Source organism: Chanodichthys erythropterus, chromosome 8, assembly GCF_024489055.1.
Source record: "Chanodichthys erythropterus isolate Z2021 chromosome 8, ASM2448905v1, whole genome shotgun sequence".
NCBI classification, from domain to species: Eukaryota; Metazoa; Chordata; class Actinopteri; order Cypriniformes; family Xenocyprididae; genus Chanodichthys; species Chanodichthys erythropterus.
In genome coordinates this window covers 3,804,201-3,822,974 of record NC_090228.1, presented here as the reverse complement: position 1 = coordinate 3,822,974, position 18,774 = coordinate 3,804,201, and the positions used below count along the sequence as shown (strand labels likewise).

Genomic DNA, 18,774 nt, shown 5'->3' with positions numbered 1-18,774 from the left:
TGGTTCTTCCCGTGTACTCGCTTCCACCAGCCGGTAGACGCGTTGAACCTGTGCTTGTGTCGGCTTGCAATGCCACTCCCACCCCCTGGGCAGGATATGTGCATCTGTTGACTCCAGTCGTGTTCCCCGTTCGGTGAACCCTGTCGAGTTCCTCCACCTCCACCTTCGGCTCGGGCATTGCGGAGTGTCTGATGCCAGACCAACATCCATCTTCGATGTTGTCTGTTGGTTGGGTTCCATATGTTGCAATCCCTCTACGTGAGTGATTCCATATGTGTATTGTCCACGGTTACTCCCTACGGTGAGCCCGTGTCTTTCCCTTAGCAGAGCTTCTGCTTTCTCCTGTCAGATGAGTCTCCCCCTACTCAGGTGGAGCCATCCCAGGGACTCATATGCGTCTGCCCTGCGGGCCAGTCCATATGTTTTCCATGTAAATTCCTTCCCTCTGGGTAGGTAGTGGTTCCGCAGCGTTCCTTACGGGTTCGCTTCCCCAGTGTAGTCTAGTTTACTTAGTGGGTATATCGGAACAGCAGTAGACTTCCCGGCGTAAGCTCGCCCCCTTCTCCGTCCCCTTGGTGCGACGGGCGGCTAGAGCCTGCGCTGGGCACTGGAAGGGGTTTCGTAACTGTGGCGTTTTAGTTGGGATCCCACCCGTCGGTCACTACTGACGTACGTCGAACGTGACCGACTGAAAGGGAACGTCTCGGTTACGTATGTAACCCTCGTTCCCTGAAGGAGGGAACGGAGACGTACGTCCTGCCGCCACAGTTTCTGTACCCTCGCTGCAGTGCGGACACCGGTTGTCTCCTCAGCGAAAAACAGAGTGCGATTGCATCTGCCCCCCTTTTTATATCCACCTGTTAGGGGAGGTGCGCATTATGCAAATATCGCACGCCAATTCCATTGGCTTGTTTTAGTTCTCTCGAAGCTGATAGGGGCTCTCTAGCGATATCCCAATTCGTCGGTCACTACTGACGTACGTCTCCGTTCCCTCCTTCAGGGAACGAGGGTTACATACGTAACCGAGACGTTTTTAAAGCTTTTTAACAGTTATAGCGCCACCTATGGTCCGATTGCCATACAATTTGGCATGTTCCTTTAGAGTCATATGCTGCATGTGCTTGCCTATTTTCATGAATCTCTGAGATTTCTTTTAGGAGTTACAGGCTTTTGTGGGCACTTGGCCATGGCCCTTTTCTAAACGACCCTGTTTAAAGATAATAATTATTATATTTAATAATTACTGACCTAGAGAGTCCAGATTGTACTACACTTGTTTGGTTTGGGTCTGATCAGGCCAAAAACCTAGGACTAGTTCACAAAAAATCCAAAATACCCAAAAATTTTATGACAAGCAAGGCATGCATTTTTTCTGTCTTGAGTCAAGGAGTCCAACGTCACTTGAGTCTATGCTAATGGTTTAGGAGTGATTTCATACTTTTCACCTCTATAGCGCCCCCGTCAGGCAGATTGAGGCAAGCCTTGGTGACGCTGTAGACAGTTTGAGTACTACCAGCCCTCAAAGTTTCAAGTCTCTACAACTTACAGTTTGCTCTGCCCGATCACTTTAAGGGGAGAATGCTGTTCCTTGGAAAATTTAACAATATTTCAGTGCTACACGCTCGAACCCCTAATGAAACACAAAATGAAATGATGTTTAACTAGTCATTTTTGCTTATTAGTATGGTTGAATTTGATCATTGAAGGTCAGCAGCAAAGACATTGGTTAATAAAGTGAGATTAAATACATAAAGTATATTTGTATAACATATTTACTTGTACATAGTTACTTGTAATGTGTTACCCCCCAACACTGCTTACCGTGTCCTAAAAGCCCACTGAAAAGCGACTCCTTCACAATAAAACACAAAATAAGATATTTTAGTTAGACTGGCCAGCTGTAACACATACCGATGTATAGCACTATGTAACACACATGATCCAAACCGACTCTCAGTTTGTGTGTAATTTCACATCACACGTGAAAGTGGCAGAAAACAAGCAGCGCTGAGCAGCAGCAGGTGTGTGTAACATGCTGGGAAAGAGCGAGCTGCCATGTGTGTGTGTGAGAGAGAGAGACGGGCGGCTGCTATTTCTGTCTGCAAACTGACCCTCCAACTCAGACCGCTGTCAACGCGTTCATACCTGCACTCTAGAGGTCAGGAGAGCAAATCCATGAAACACCTTCACAGGTGGAGCCAATTGAAATGAATGGACTGCCTTTAGAAATCAGATCACGTCAGTTTACAGTGTGTGTTTGTGTACAGGAGGACGAAGGAAGCGTGCCAGCGGGAGAGAGAGATAGACAGATAAAGGATAAATCAATGTGATCTCATTCTGTCACTTAAAGCAAAGTTATCTGGGAAAAAAAGGATTTCATCTGAACAAAATCATCTTTGAGACTGCAATTCAAACAGAACACATACAGAAGATATAGCACCAGTGTCAGTTTTTACATCTTATTCAAGATCAATATATATTTATGCATTTGCTGTGAAGTTTGTCAGAGGAACCATCATTTCAACCAAACTAAGACAAAATAAATCACAGTATTTAATTTAAGCAAAATGCAAAAAAAATAGAAAAACAAACAAAAAGAATAATATTATTGAATCATGCATTTTTTGCAAAGATGAAAGATTTTTTTACAAGAAAATATTTGATTCTTTCTACTTCAAAATTTAACGTTTAATTCAGTAACTTGCCTTTTCTTGATAATTATTTGTGAAATGTACTAGCAATTTCTGAGTGAAAATTGTTTCAAAGTAAATCGTACAAGATAGATAGATAGACGGACAGACGGACGGACGGACGGATAGATGGATGGATAGCCAAATAGACAAAGACTGATGGATGGATGGATGGATGGATGGATGGATGGATGGATGGATGGATGGATGGATGGATAGATAGATAGATAGATAGATAGATAGATAGATAGATAGATAGATAGATAGATAGATGACAGATAGATAGATAGATAGATAGATAGATAGATAGATAGATAGATAGATAGATAGATAGATAGATAGATAGATAGATAGATAGATAGATAGATAGATAGATAGATAGATAGATAGATAGATAGATGACAGATAGATGACAGATAGCTGGATACATGGATGGATGGATGGATAGATAGATAGATAGATAGATAGATAGATAGATAGATAGATAGATAGATAGATAGATAGATAGATAGATAGATAGATAGATAGATAGATAGATAGATAGATACCTTACAAGCAAACTTCACTTCTCTCTCTCTCTCATGTCATTAAAGGATCATGGATCTAGTCAGTCTTTAGGAAATTTATTGTCCAAATAAATCATGACATTAACAATGCTTTTATATCGCCAGTGAAATCATCACAAACATATTGTCATGTGAATATGCAAAAAACCTCACCCAGGCCTCATTAGAAGGAGCTATAAAGTCACAGTGCTAGACAAAAATATGATATTTATACATACTGTGTCTATTATTAGTGTGTTATGAGTTGAGAGGCGAGACGCAGTGTCAGAGGAAGAGAGTAATGCGTGAGGGGAGCAGGTTTATACGGGCTGAAATGAGAACAGCATTTTAGAGACACTTAAGACGTGTTAATGTTTCCCAGGGTAATAGCAGCTCTCAGTTATTACTGCCGCACAGAAATTGACAGACGGCCTCCACGATGACCTCAGATCAAGGGAGAAACGGGGATGGGTGATTATAAACAAATCTTCATGATATATTCACAATGACTTTGTTGTTGATTTGAAAATCAAGCAACATTGTGAATGATTTAATGCACTTTTTATTTGGTTATTAAGTTCCCTGAAGAGTGGGAAATTAGATTATACTGGCACATGAAAATGATTCTCCCTTGGGTTCATTTTAGTGAAGGACAATGTGCAAATCATAATTTGAATATTTTTAGTTACATTTATACTCTATTAAATCTGTATAGTTGAAATGATGGATCTGAAAAACTTAATTTGGTGCTCCGGGTCAAAAATGACCCGCCTTTGGAATTGCTTGTAAATCTCTTGTTATTCTATATTAGCACCAAATATTAGATTCAATCTTTGCATCAGCTAGTTTTCTTTCAATCAGCACAGGTTTTGTATTTGTTTCTTGGAGCTGATTAATCGTAGGCCTCATTGTTCGGAGCTTATGCACCTCAGTGTTTGAGTGAAAAATAATTCACTCAAGCTTATTCACTTCAAAAAACTGTGGAGCATAAGCTCAGATTAATGAGGCCTATGATTAATCAGCTACAAAAACAAATACAAAACCTGTGCTAATTAAAAGAAAACAAGTTGGTAAAAAGAATGAATCCAATATTTGGCAATAACATAGCATAATGTGAGATTTTTTAGCTATTTTTTGAAGGCCTGTCATTTTTGACCAAGAACACCAACAAGTGTAGTAAGGCGGGGGAAAAAGTGCAAAAATGATATATTTTTTAACTATATATCCCATTATACCATGCGAGAGCAAAGTCAGTAAGTTTAAGTGCAATGTGATAATATTAACCAGCATTTTTGGGGAAAAGAAAATCGTCTGCAGGTCAAAATTACCGGAACATAACATGAGAGTAAAAGTCATTTCAGATCAAATACAGAATAAAGATCAAATATCAAGAGCTAAAACCATGAAACCAGCTTTAGCCTCAAAGCTCTCCTAGTAAACAGAAATGTAAACTGATCTTACAGGATTACATAGAGTAAATAAACATCGATAAAGTGATACTGAATCTCTGCGAGAGTCTGAAATGGATCTTCATAAGCGCCTGATATGAAGCACTCAAAGTGATCCCCAAAGAGTTTGACATAAGCATGACATAAGCATAAAAGTACATATACTGTACATAAATATTGGTAAATATACACACACACACAGTAGTGGGCAAAAGTGTTTAAATTTTAAAATTAAACCATCAAAATTATTGTATATTTTTTAAATATTTTAAAAATGAGGGAAGAACAAAACATTCAACTTGTTTAAGTTATTTACCTGAACAATTATTCGGCCAAAAAAAAAAAAAAAAAAGTTTTATTTTACTATGCATAGAAAAACAAAATTGACAACATTTACTAAAACATAATCAGTTATTAATATTTCATTGGTTCTCATGTTTTTGCATGTGTTCATGATTTCTTTGCATGATAGCCTGGCCAAAAAATATGTCCGTACAATTTGGCATGTTTCATTGCATTATTATCACAAATAGAACAATTGACTCCAAGCACAACTACGCAATATGCTTACAAAATCTTTAACTACCGTTTAATAATATCTGAATAAAGGGTGAAGATTTTCACTACTTTTGGCCACTACAATATTGTATTTAAGTATTTCTTTGCAATGCATTAAAGAATGCATCTGTGTAGGGTAAATGCAATGCTACATAATCATAAGAAATGACCCAGATACCAAATGTATTATTTGAGGTATCAGTACACAACCCGACTCTACAGTACTGTCTATGAGAGTGTGACGGAGAGGTTGAACGCCAAATCTCACTGTCATACAGATGGAAACAGAGCAGGCCAACACTCCCACAGCGAGAGAGAGAGAGAGAGAGAGAGAGAGAGAGAGAGAACAAAATCACAGTCTAGACTCATTATTACTAAACTGCACTTATGCATGCAGGTCTACTATACGTTCATTTCCTCTGCAAATGACTGTAATTATTATTACTCAACAGCGGCGAGTTGAAAATGTCATCTGACATGCAGCGCAGTGATGAAAATCTTCATGTTAAATCATGTAAAAGATCATAATAATAATAATAATACTGTTGACTGTAAAGGTCTCTTGTTGTTTATAAAAAGTTTCATTATATAAGATTTAAATGGGCTGTAATTTGATGTTTAATATTTACAAAGCTTCCTTCCGAAGATGAATCATCTTATTTCCTAAATCATCTTGGTAATGAACTCATTAAAATATGACCGCCCTCCTTTTCATATCTACAGTCGCCCTGACCAGTTCAGCCAATCACAACAGAGCTCATTTATATATTTAAAGGTACAGCAGCAGTAGCAAAAACAGCCCTACACTGTAAAAAATTATTTCTCTAAATTGTAAATAAAAGATTATTGGCATATGTTTTACAAGCCTTTAATTTAATGTTTAATGTTAAAGTTAAATAAAAGTGTAATTATTTGTCAAATTTACTAGCAATTTCTGAATTCAAATTGTTTCAAAGTTTTTTTTTTTTTTTTTTTAAATGAACTTCGGAAACAACTTTCCTTTTCAACGGAAGAGGATTAGGGCCATGCAATAATAAAAAAATAAAACCATCTCAAGATTAAAGTTGTTAAATTGCGAGAAAAAACTTGTTAAATTTTGAGAAAAAAGTCAAGATAAAAAGTCGTTAAATTACGAGAACAAATTCGTTAAATTACGAATTTGCTCTCATAATTTAATGACTTTTTTCTCATAATTTAATTACTTTATTCTCAAAATTTAATGAGTTTATTCTCAACATTTTATCTCGACTTTTTTCTCGAAATTTAACAACATTTTTCTCATAATTTAACGAATTTGTTCTCGTAATTTAACAACTTTTTTCTCATAATTTAATGACTTTATTCTCAACATTTTATCTAGACTTTTTTTCTCGAAATTTAAAGAGTTTTTTCTCATAATTTAACCAGTTTATTCTCAACATTTTATCTGGGACATTTCTTGAGATTTAACAAGTTTTTTCTCGTAATTTAATGAGTTTATTCTCAACATTTTATCTTGACTTTTTCTTGAAATTTAACAAGTTTTTTCTCGTAATTTAACAACTCTAATCTTGAGATGGTTTTACATACTTTTCAGCTTAAGTCCCCAATATCTTGTTTTTTTAATATAATAGAGACATTTTTTATTATCCGATCAATTCCATAAAGATAAAAATCAAAATTTTCCTCAGTGAACATAAAACAAAATAGGTTTCGAAACAATTTTCACTCTGAAATTGCTAGTAAATTTTACAAACAATTACAAAGAAATGACAACACATTGAATTAAACGTGAAATGTTGAAAAAAAACTTGTATATTCTTGTTAAAAGTAAAGTAAATTATATAAAGAATGTTCCCTTTGCAATCGCTGGAGCTGTCAATCAAACAGCGCGAGTTTATCAGTTACTGAGTTATGCGGCAAAACTCCCATTTTATTAAACAAATCTCTTAGTCACATTGTGTTTGGACTGTTAGTTATGATGAAAGCACTTGTTATTGTGCAGAAATTGAATTGTAATGACGAGATCACTGCTTTCATGCGCTCAACAACATGTCTGTGATCGGCTACAATGATCATCACTGCAACCTTTCATGCCACAATCTAAATATAATGCCAAAGATCTGAATGTAATGCTTTTCACGATTAGTTAACCTTGAGAGATGTAATAGTACAAATGTGCTAAAGTTTTTGAGACAGTAATACTTGCCATTTCATATGCAAAGATGTCAGCCAATCACAGCAGTGGGCGTTTACACTGAAGTCTCACAGCAGACACACCCTTAAAACAGAGCGCTCAAATCAGAGGGTGGAAAAATGCCTTTTATGTCTAAATTATGACAATTTTGGATGTAAAAAGTATACTTACATTATAAGTGCACCCCAAGAAACATTATAAAACAACGCAGCTCTTGACCCCTTTTAATTTAGTCTGAAGTTATGAATGAAAATCTCAGACGCTCATACAGTGAAAGCATGTGTGCGAGACAGACAGGTTGACTAATAGATGCACTACAGACCGAGACGGGCTTCCTATCAGCCAGACGTCTCGTGGCTTTTGAGTGCCATTCAGATAAGGAGATCGTTCCCGCTCAGCTGAAGTGACTCCTAATAGAGCGGTAGTTAAACCTGGACTAGCAGCCCGGCTCAACTCAACTCAACAGGATAATTACCGCTGCTGGCGTACAGCAGAAGAGGCCTTCACTTAATGGAGTATATTTACACACCACCAGAGAGTGAAGAGCTTTAAATGTCAGCGTTCAACACCGCCGCTTTATGACTCAGTCTGCATGTAAACTGAACCGTGTGAGTTAGACGTGTGACAGCGAGAGCATCTAAACCGTTTAACCATGCACTACACAAGCTAATATTTTCCAATTACGCTCTCTGAGTGACACCAAGTAAAGTTTCTGTGTTCATAAAAGAGCAAGACACTGGAGACGGTCTGACCAGCTCTTGAAGGAGGAATGTGAAATAGAAGTCAGTTTGCTGCGGTTTCACAGCTTTCTGGGAGAAAGACGAGCCGTTTACAGGCAAAGCCACATTGATTCTGCATCTGGCAGAAAAGGACATGCGGGTCACTCGGATAAGACGTCGAGCTCCCGGTGACTGGATCAGTTTTGTCCCAGTTTGGAGTTTCAGGATGGCGAGAGGGAGAAACATTATGATCCAGAAGCCTGCAGAGAGGACACACAGTCTAAAACATCACCTCCAAAACACGAGAAAGAAAAGGAAAGAGGAAAAAAAGAACAGGACGGAAGACAAAAACTTGTGAGAAAAGATAAAAAGGAACCTCAAATCACACAGCTTTTTGTGCTATTACGTTGCGAGTGAACTATTTTGACTTGGACCCCTAGGAACAACCTAGCAACCACATAGCAACACACTAACAACAAGCACTGCACAATGAATCAATATAAAACTGAAATCACCACATGGCTGTAAAATAAAGTTTTTATTATATAATTTATTATTGGTACTTTTTCTTAAATATTATTATTTTTTATTTTACTGTGAAATATTATTAGTTTCATATTTTTATTTATTAATAGTAGTAATAATAAATACCACCACCAGTATTAGTATTATTATTATTATTATTATTCATACTGATATATCACAATTTTTCGCCAAATTGATTTTTTTTACATTAGTAATATTTTTAAATTTTAAATATTATATTATAAATATTATTATTGTTAATATTCATTATTTTGTTTAAGATTTTGTAAATAATAATAATAATAATAATAATTATTATTATTATTATTATTATTATTAATTATAATCTAATAATTATAACAGAATTATTATTATTAATAATAATAATAATAATAATTCACAACTTTTGGCCAAATTATACAGCCCTACAAGCAATTTTTTTAATTTTTTTTTTAAAAATCCAATTGATTTTGATTTTGTAATATTTTTACATTTTAATAAATAATATAATAATATAAATAATATAATATAACATAAATATATAATAATATATAAATAATATCATTATAATATTATTATATAATTATTATTTGCAACTGAATTATCATAAAAAAAATATTTTTAATGATTTAAATGATTTGAGATGATTTTTAAATCGAGCAGCCCTACTAAAACCCTGCATGATATTTAATAAAAATGTCATATGCAATAACTAATGCGATATGCAATATGATAAGTGTGTAAAATCAATTTAAATTATAATTTAAAAAATTGAATGTCTCGTTATATCATCTCCGTCAACCTAAAACTTTGACTTTTCGGAAATTTGTTACGGCAGACGGCAACAGACACTTCGTCGGATCAGTGAGTTCCCCTGTTGGCGTCTTTCATAGCTTATATTCGCCGCTTTTCGGGTCATGAAACGTGTGTCGGACTTTAATCAGGTGATTGTCCGCATTGGTCGCTGTCTGTTGGTGCGGAGTGAATTGACCGTTCAAAACATTCAGTTATCGCAAGCCAATGCAATATGCATATATTTGCAATATTTTGATCATTTTGATATCATGTATCCCTATAGTAACACACTAACCCCACCCCCTCCCCCCAAAACCTCCTAGCAGCACCGTAAAAGTCAAATAACTAACAATCAGAGCTACCAGACAAAAACAAAAAAAGAGATTGACAAAAATCCTGATAAACAAATGAAGAGAAAAGGCCAATGAGAGACACACTAAACGGGGAGACACTGAGCTGGTAACCGGAGTGAGAGTTTCACATCCCTAGTGAGTTTGAGTCGGGCAAACGCTGCCCTTCAGCTCAACAGAGTGTGTGTGTGTGTGTGTGGGCATTTTAGCTTTAAACAAACTATTTGTACACCTGAACCGAGGAAAGCACATGCTCGTTCCTTCTTGAAGTCTTTCTTGTACCTGTTATTGCTGCAAAGGTATGAGAATGACCTCTCTATGACCTCCCATGAGGCCGAGCGTGATGAGCGCGACGTAGTGCTCTATTTTTACTCCTTATTTGAAGAATAAACTCTTGCAAAGTTACACGCATGTGTGAGAAGAGTTGACAATGACAACAGGCAAAGCGGGCATGTTTAAAGATGAAAGATGTCGGAAAGAGAAAAGATTGTACAGTACGATCTCTTCAGAACGGATGGAAATGTAGACGTCAGGAAAACATCTCTTGATCCAAAAAAAGTGACAGCATATGCAGTTAGTACAGCGATATCTGACAGGAGAGAGTACAAATTAGTTTTTTTGTTTTTTTAATTAAATGCGTCATTCTCACGAGAAGAGCTGACTATTGTTTTTGGTGATTTTTAGTGGATGTATGACAGCGGTATATAAAGGTGCACGAGTAGAAATGTCTTGCTACACCATGTTTGCATGGATTTTAGTGGGTCTACATAATGTACAAACACAAAGAAACAGAGTAATGCATAAATGCTGTATAGAGTGTGCAAAAAAGTCATTATCATAGTAATTTCAGCTGAATGCCAACAAAATTGCCATGACAATATTTTGCACATACCACTCATTCCTGCCTCATTCTTTCAAAACATAAAACACTATTAAACACTCAAGCGCTGAGATGCTGTCAAAGCACATCTCGAAAGTTTTCCTCCATTAGTCAAAGATCATTTTCAGTGTCATCTAAAGACAAACGTGGGCGAAGTATGTGTGTTGGTGCTTTTTGACAGTCACGGGCTCAATGCGACAGGTCTGTATTTACGCACAGCATCTGTACAAAAGTTTGATTTGCTATTTAATCAGCGATTAGCGAAAGCAGCATGTATGTGTGTGCGAGTAATTGGCCTCGGTGGTCTGAACGGCTTCATTAAGCCTGTGTTACTCTCTGCAGCGGGGCGTTTGAAGCCATGGACTGGCTCAGCGGAGGACTTGAAAGCAGATACAGGAAAAAGCCTATGCAATTATCACAGCACAAAAGACCGGCCGAAATGAGCACACTAATGTGTGTGTGAGATTCAAACGAGCTGAACATGAAAGCCAAACCCTCCCTCGTCCAGCAGTACATGAAACAACAACATCAGTGTCGAGCGACAGCTTGTTTAACATGGAGCCCTGCATTCGGTTTAATTTCTCCACACATCTTTCTCTCGCGCGTTTTACACCTACAGTGGTTCGCAGTGTCCTCCCGTCAGTGGCGAGAAAGACAGATCTGTAATTACTGTCTCGCACTAAAATGACACGCTGAGCCTATTTAACGGTGCACTTCAAGGAAGATGCTAATGTTGGACTTTGGACTAAAAACGACTGTCAATATGTCAAATATTATGCATACAAACTTTCCAATCAGAAAGCTGCCAAATAAGATTGTATTTGGCTACTGCTACTAATTTAAAAGTTACAGCAATAATAGTAAACAATGATGGATTTAAAAAAAAAAAAAAAACAGCATGCATGGAGATGTTTTGGAGGGTGAACATGATCTTTAGCCTCCATGTCCTGGTCGAAAAGCCTCCTCAGAAATGGTTTTAATCAACTGCAAACATTGTTTTGTCAAAGTCAATGAGATTCAATGTTGTTTGGACACTAAAGATCCTCAAAATATCTTCTTTTGTGTTCCACAGAAAAACAATTTTTGGAACATTTTTGTGTGAACTGTTCCTTTAAAGGATTTGTTCACTTCAGAATTAAAATGTCCTGATACTCACCCCCATGTTTATGTCTTTCTTTCTTCAGTCGAAAAGAAATGAAGGTTTTTGAGGAAAACATTCCAGGATTTTTCTCCATATAGCGGACTTCACTGGGGTTCAGTGGGTTGAAGGTCCAAATGTCAGTTTTTAGAGCAGCTTTAAAGAGCTCTACACGATCCCAGACAAGGAATAAGAGTCTTATCTAGCGAAATGATTTTTTCTAAAAAAAATAAACATTTATATACTTTTTAACCAAAAATGCTCATCATTCACTAGTTCTGCGATGCGCCACGCATTACGTAATCATGTTGGGAAAGGTAACGTATGACGTAGGTGAAAGTACTGCAGTAGGGCCAAAAAAATTCAATATCTTCAAAATCGTCCGACAATGTTGTTTTACCTTTTTTTTGTGAAGGCCATTTGACTTAGTCTTGGCACGTTCACTTTATAGACACTTGCTCAGTACTTCTGCCTACATCACGCATGACCATTACATAATGTGTGGCGCATAGCAGAGCAGTGCAAGATGAGCATTTGTGGTTAAAAAGTATATAATTTATTTTTTTTTTAGAAAATGACTGACCATTTCGCTAGATAAGACCCTTATTCCTCGTCTGGGATCATGTAGCTGCACTGAAACTGACATTTGGACCTTGAACCCATTGGTCCCCATTGAAGTCCACTATCTGGAAAAAAATCCTGGAATGTTTTCCTCAAAAACCTTAATTTCTTTTTAACTGAAAAAAAGAAAGACATAAACATCTTGGATGACATGGGAGTAAATTATCAAGAAATTTGAATTACGAAGTGAACTAATCCTTTAAGACTCACGCTACTGTACATGTTCCTTATTATCTTTCTGTTTCACTCAGACATGCTTCACATTATGGTACAAAAATGGGTAGATAATGTGGTTTCATTTTGCCTAAAAAAAATGAGCATTTGAGCACAATTTAGATGCACAGTGACTTTATCATTATCATCAACACTCTAAAAAATGCTGGGTTGTTTCAACCCAAATTTGGGTTAAAATTTTAATTTAAAAATTTAACCCAACAACTAGTTTTGCCCATATTTGACCCAAATTTGAGTTGCATCATTTTTTTTTATTTTTTTATATATAGTTAAGTCTGTTCTCAATGACCTCAATGTTCTTTAGAATATCTTCTTTTGTGTTCCACAGAAATACAAGTTTTGGAACCTTATTTTATCATACTTTATCATTAAAGAAACAGTTCATCCAAAAATGAAAATTCCAAACCTTGAAAGTTGTTCCAAACGTGTAATAATTTATTTCTTCTGCTGAACACAAAATAAGATATTTTGAGTCAGTTACCAAACTGGTCCTCATTGACCTCCAAATTTTTATTTTTTTTTTCATACTATGGAAGTCAGTGGAGTCCAACAAATGTTTAGTATAATGTTTAATATCTTCTTTTGTGTTCAGTTGAAGAAAGACATTTTGTTAAGAAACCTGAGGGTGAGTAAATGATGACACATTTATTCATGTGTCTCACATTACATTTTTATCCTTAATTATTCTGTTTCACTCAGATATGCATCACATTATGGCTCATGTGATGGATTTTTTTAAATTAATCATAACTATCATTTCTTTTTACTTGCAGGAACCTAAATGTATGCCTTTGAAACCTAAATGTTCTCAAACTTTAGGCCTAAGTCAGTGTGTGTCTGAAGCATGTCCAAATATAAGAACAGTGGAAATGAAACTTAGGGACAGCCCCATGATATTATTGAGTAACCAATTGAGTAACCAATGAACTAAATATAAACATGATTTGGACAGATCTTGCTTTACCTAGTAACATGAGGGTTTGACATATGAAGAGCCAATCATATTGTAGAATGCTTTGCCATGCTTCTGTCCTATATAAACTGTTGTATTCTTTTTGCTGGTGGGATTCTGTGATTGATACGAGGTCCTCCGGCCGTGATTAAAGCATATTCTAAGGCATAGTCTGGAGTCTGTTTGGTTTTTAGGCTGCGCAGCAGAGAATCTTACTTCTATACTCAAGTGATAGTGTTTAGTGGAGCACTAAAGATCTTATTCCCAAGTCCCAAGTGATAGTGCTCAAAAAGAGTCGAGACGTCGACCGACTCGAACAGGTATTGAAGGATGCTTAGTGGAGTATAAATTCATAGGTGTCCGGGACACCCGGTTTAACTTAAGTTAAATCCATGTTGCCTTCAGAAAATTAGCCAAGCAATAATTTACAGACACATTTTAGATGCACAATGACTTTTTCATCATCAACATCATCATCAACAACTCAAGGCTTGTTCTTAATGACATCATTGTTCTTCAAAATAAGTTTTGGAACCTTGATTTCGAGTGAAATGTTCCTTAAAAGATCACGTTTCATTACTGTAATCGCACAACACGGACACTAGCATCCCACGAAAAGACGCCCACTGCCTCGACAACTCAACGAGATAATCAGCACTCAGCATGTGATCTAAAGAAAATGACTGACAACAAAGTTTAAGCAGCCGGCATCAGCATTCGGCTCATCTGTGCCCACATAAACACACATAATCTGTATGACCGTGTTATTTTTCCCAGCGCATGAATCATCCACACAAACAATATGTCACACACGCACTCATTTCAAACAGTGCCAGAGGAAACGAGCAGACGCGCAGTGTGTGTTGTGAGGCAGGTTTGTGCTTGACTGAATTCCTGAAATCAATCGCTGCTCTGAATGAACACGGGCGGCCGATGAGCGATAAGGTCACCATGGAAACGGTCTCGGTGCAGCATCTTCAGACGTGCGCCAGCGTTAACCTCTTAAGTGGCAACGGCACGCTCGGCATCAAAACACACACACGTCAACATGATCACAGCCTCAGCACCCTCCGCTGCATTAACAGATGGATTAAAACAGGCAGAAGGCATCATGGGAGCACTATGATGCAAACTAGGAATGCAAGGTGAATTCTGGGAAATGTGTCCTGCTGATAACATATATCTGTTTTTAGCAAAATTAGAAAGAAAGTTGCACATATTTAAATGCTCATTGAGCACAAAGCACAAGAATCTTAAAGTGGACCTATTATGCGCCTTTTTATAATATGTAATATAAGTCGCTGGTGTCTCCAGAATGTGTCTGAAGTTTCAGCTCAAAAACCCCACAGATCATGTTGTAAATGCCCATTTTTGAGCGGAAGGAAAAACATGCTGTTTTCGCGCATGTGCCTTTAAATGCAAATGAGCTGCTGCTCCCCACCCTGCTTTTCAGAAGAGGGCGGAGCCTGTACAACTCGTGCCAAAAACTAAAACATCTGTTTGTTTTGAATTATCATCTCTATCGCTTCCACACTCACGTGACATTGCAGCTCTTAATCATCACTAAAGTTAATTATTTGCATTCTTTTTAAATCCATAACAGTTTAAACTTCTGATATATGGTTTTTCTGAGCACACACATCTAAAGCACGCACACAGAAAGCTGGCTGTCAGATGGTGCGTTGTGCGAGTAGTAAACTAAGTTCTCTTTCACGTCTTATTGGACTTAAATAAACTCAAGGTTATGTCAAAAACACACAAAGTTCACAAACACAGTCTGTGAATGCAAACAGCAGGGAAAGAAATGGCATGTGTGTATTAGATCTGTGTATTAAAGTGTCAGCAGCATAATATACAGTAGCTACTGCTGTATATGTTGTTAATAGGAATCAAACAAAAGAAATACAGAAAATCACTCACTGATCTTGATTAAATAACTTTAGTAGCTTAAACAAGAATACATTTCTTACTTTAATGCTGCTGTTAAATGATCTGGCGAGGAGATAAACATGGTGGACTGTGTACAGTTCACTTAGGGGAGGAGCTAAGCTAATAAGGCAGATTCCGTGCTAGATGTGGGCGGGGCCTGTTGCAATGTGACGTCACATTGGAGCACATTCCTGAATGGCTCATTTCAATTCACCTACTTATACTACACCCTTTCTTTTTTGTGAAGAAAAAGTACATACTTTTGAGTGTGAAGCAACAAGCTTTGGGACATACTTTCACATCATGCAATTGATCTTTGCTCTTTGTCGCATCCTGACGTATCCTGTCAGGGTAAACTGGCCTGTCAATCATATCATATCCTCATATTAAAGCATAATAATGATGCATTTAAAAGTTAAAGGCCAAACGGATCTTTATAAATGTCCACATTGTTATTGCAAATGAAATATAACACGGATAACATTAAATAAATATTTTTTTATCATGTAAAACTTTCTTTATTAGCCACTCAAACCTTTATCTAAACCTCTCACAGTCGGTCGCGCATATCCGACATTATTTGTACACTTTTTACTCATGTTTGTAGTTTTGAACCAAATCCAAAAGCGCAATGGGTTGTGGGAAATATTATCCTTTATAGTGTGCACGGATCCACACTTTGAAAATCTACCGGAAATAGTAGACCATCTGGGGACTTCTCGCATACTCTTTTCAACATACTATGCTTTATTGTAATCTCACTTACTGTTTAGGATGGATAGTATAGATATTGGGATGCAGGGACTGTTTCAGATTTTTGGGAATTAAAAAAAAAAAGGAGTGGTTATTTTTACCTCTACAGGGTGGTTGTGTACACACACAATGTCGGCACACACATTAATGTTCAAACATCATGTAAAAGTGAGTTTTACATAATAGGTCCCCTTGAATCTTTGTCAAGGACATACAGTTTCTTCTCATTAAAAATGGAGAGAGCAGACAAAGCCTGAGACTATATGTCTAGAGAAACAATTGATTATTGATTCAATCAACAGCTCATTTGGCCCATCTCTGCAAAATTCAATCAATCATGACTTCATTCAGCACTGGACCAATTAACCATTTCCACAGACCAACTCAAGTTAAACTCCCAATTTGAACCAACAGCCAATCATATCATGTGAAAATGACATAATATGGGTCAGGTTGAGCATTAATGTGAAGATCAGTCTAAAAACATTTCTCTCATTGTTATCATTTGGGGGGGGAGAGAGAAAGTATCCTTACTGTTGAGTAATAACAACAAACATTTTCTGAGGATTTTAATCAAGTAGATTCATGAAGCATTGGTCTGCATATAATCAGAGCAAAATAAGTTATGACATTACTCAGAAAAACCCAAAACAGGAAAGGAAAAGGTCTTTAAAATTTTATCCGCCTGATCTCTGCAGTGCATCTGAATTTGCCTGCAACAATCTCAATAATTCATCTTTTCTCTTTTCCACTGACGGTACTCCTCCAACCCATCGTTTAATTAAGACTATTTCAAACGCAAAATAAGCTCCATTATGGTTCTGGGTTGTGTCACATAAGTGTGGGAGGGCTGTGATTCTTTTCTCTCCTTTAATTAGGCCAAATTTAACCGAGAGTGTTTTAACAAGAGGATAAAATGTCTGCACTTGAGAAGTTTTATGTCCTGGACAGTCTAATGCTGAGATTAAAAGGACGATTACGCGCGAGCGCAAATATTCGCGCACGCACGCATGCATGACCTGTGATTTGTTTCCTTTGTCTTGATTTGAGAGTTATTAATATGTGACACCTGCCTCTCCAATACATACAGTGTCTCACCATTACGCACTCGTTTCATACTCGAGAGCTTGATGCTTGCATGAGTTGTGATGTCTTCAAGTTTAATTTTTTAAGTTTTAGGTGACCAGGACACGCTCTCATCCCTATCCTGACACGTTTCCAGCACACATTACGCACATGTTTAGTAGTATGCATGAGAACTTAAACGTAAAACAGACTCCTCTTCATACATGCTTGAGTTTTGAGGTTGCTTGGATGTTTTATCTAATCACTAGAAGAGAGTCGCGCGCGCAACCGTTTGGCGACTCCGCCGCGCTCTTACCCGGGCGGCTCTAGAGGAGTACGGGTCCTCGAACAGGTTCCAGATGACCGGCTGCCACTTCCTCCACCTGCTGACGGTGCCGTCGGCGGACACCACGTCCTCAATGCCCAGCCGCTTTCCGTACTCGTCGTCCTCGTCGTTGTCCACGTTCATCTCAAACACATCCAGCGCCTCTTCAGCATCCCGGTGCTGTCGGTAGGTCATCCAGCAGCACGGCTCCACGTCCGTCTCATCGATGCCCCAGAAGGACAGCTCCTCCTCGAACAGCGGCCCGCACACGTCCGCCGGGCAGTGCAGCTTCCCGGTCCGGTAGTAGTTGAGCACGTAGGCGAAGACGCCCGGGTGCCGGTCGAAGAAGTACTCGTTGCTGCGCGCGTTGTACTCTATGAAGCCCGGGACTTGTTGCAGCTGGTCCAGAACCGACTCGAGGTCCGACTCGGAGGCGAGCAGGGCCAGACGCGTGCCCGGCAGGGTCTTCAGCGTGGTCCGGTAGGTTTCGTGCCTCGTGCCCCCGACGTTGAGGATTACCCTCTCGTGCTCGTCGAACTTGCCCATCTCTCAGAGTGAGACATGACGCGAGGGGAGTAACGTTACTCTACGATGCTGTGGCGATGCTGGAGTACTCCAATAGTTCACGAACAGCCTCATTGAACTGAAGTATCGAACCGAAGTCTTCGCTTTATTCCTGGCGCGCAAGAGGAAAACACGCTCACGCTCTCGAGCGCGTCTCTGAGGGGAATGAGCGCCTCAAAGGAGCGCGCGCCACCGACCAGCCCTGAGCGCGCGGACAGGTGAAAGACACGGCGCGAGAGGCGAGCAGCAGCTCTTCATTCTATCGATCCATCATCACCTGCGGCTCGAGCATCAGAGAGCAACAAGCTCTCTCTCTCTCTCTCTCTCTCTCTCTCTCTCAAGGACACACCCTTTCTCTTCAGTGGCATTCGACATAAATATATTCATACAAATATGATGTCATATGATAGTTGTCACAACAGCTCGAGATTCTGAACATTTTTAACAGTATACAAGCTTTAATGATTTCATCTTTATCACATTTATTTTCACTATCAGATTTATTTG

At 38.1% G+C, this 18,774-nt stretch overlaps 1 protein-coding gene across 7 annotated transcripts in view; it reads right to left on the bottom strand.

The window, feature by feature from the left end:
* Positions 1–18,520, bottom strand: part of kcnc2 (potassium voltage-gated channel, Shaw-related subfamily, member 2) — a 125,670-nt gene extending 107,150 nt beyond the window's left edge. For all 7 annotated transcript variants that reach the window (XM_067390831.1, XM_067390825.1, XM_067390826.1 and 4 more), the window contains exon 1: positions 17,695–18,520. In XM_067390831.1, the coding sequence (XP_067246932.1) occupies positions 17,695–18,249 (555 nt within the window). In that variant the 5' untranslated portion in view covers positions 18,250–18,520. The remainder of the gene's footprint in view (positions 1–17,694) is intronic.
* Between the last annotated feature and the right edge of the window lie 254 nt (positions 18,521–18,774).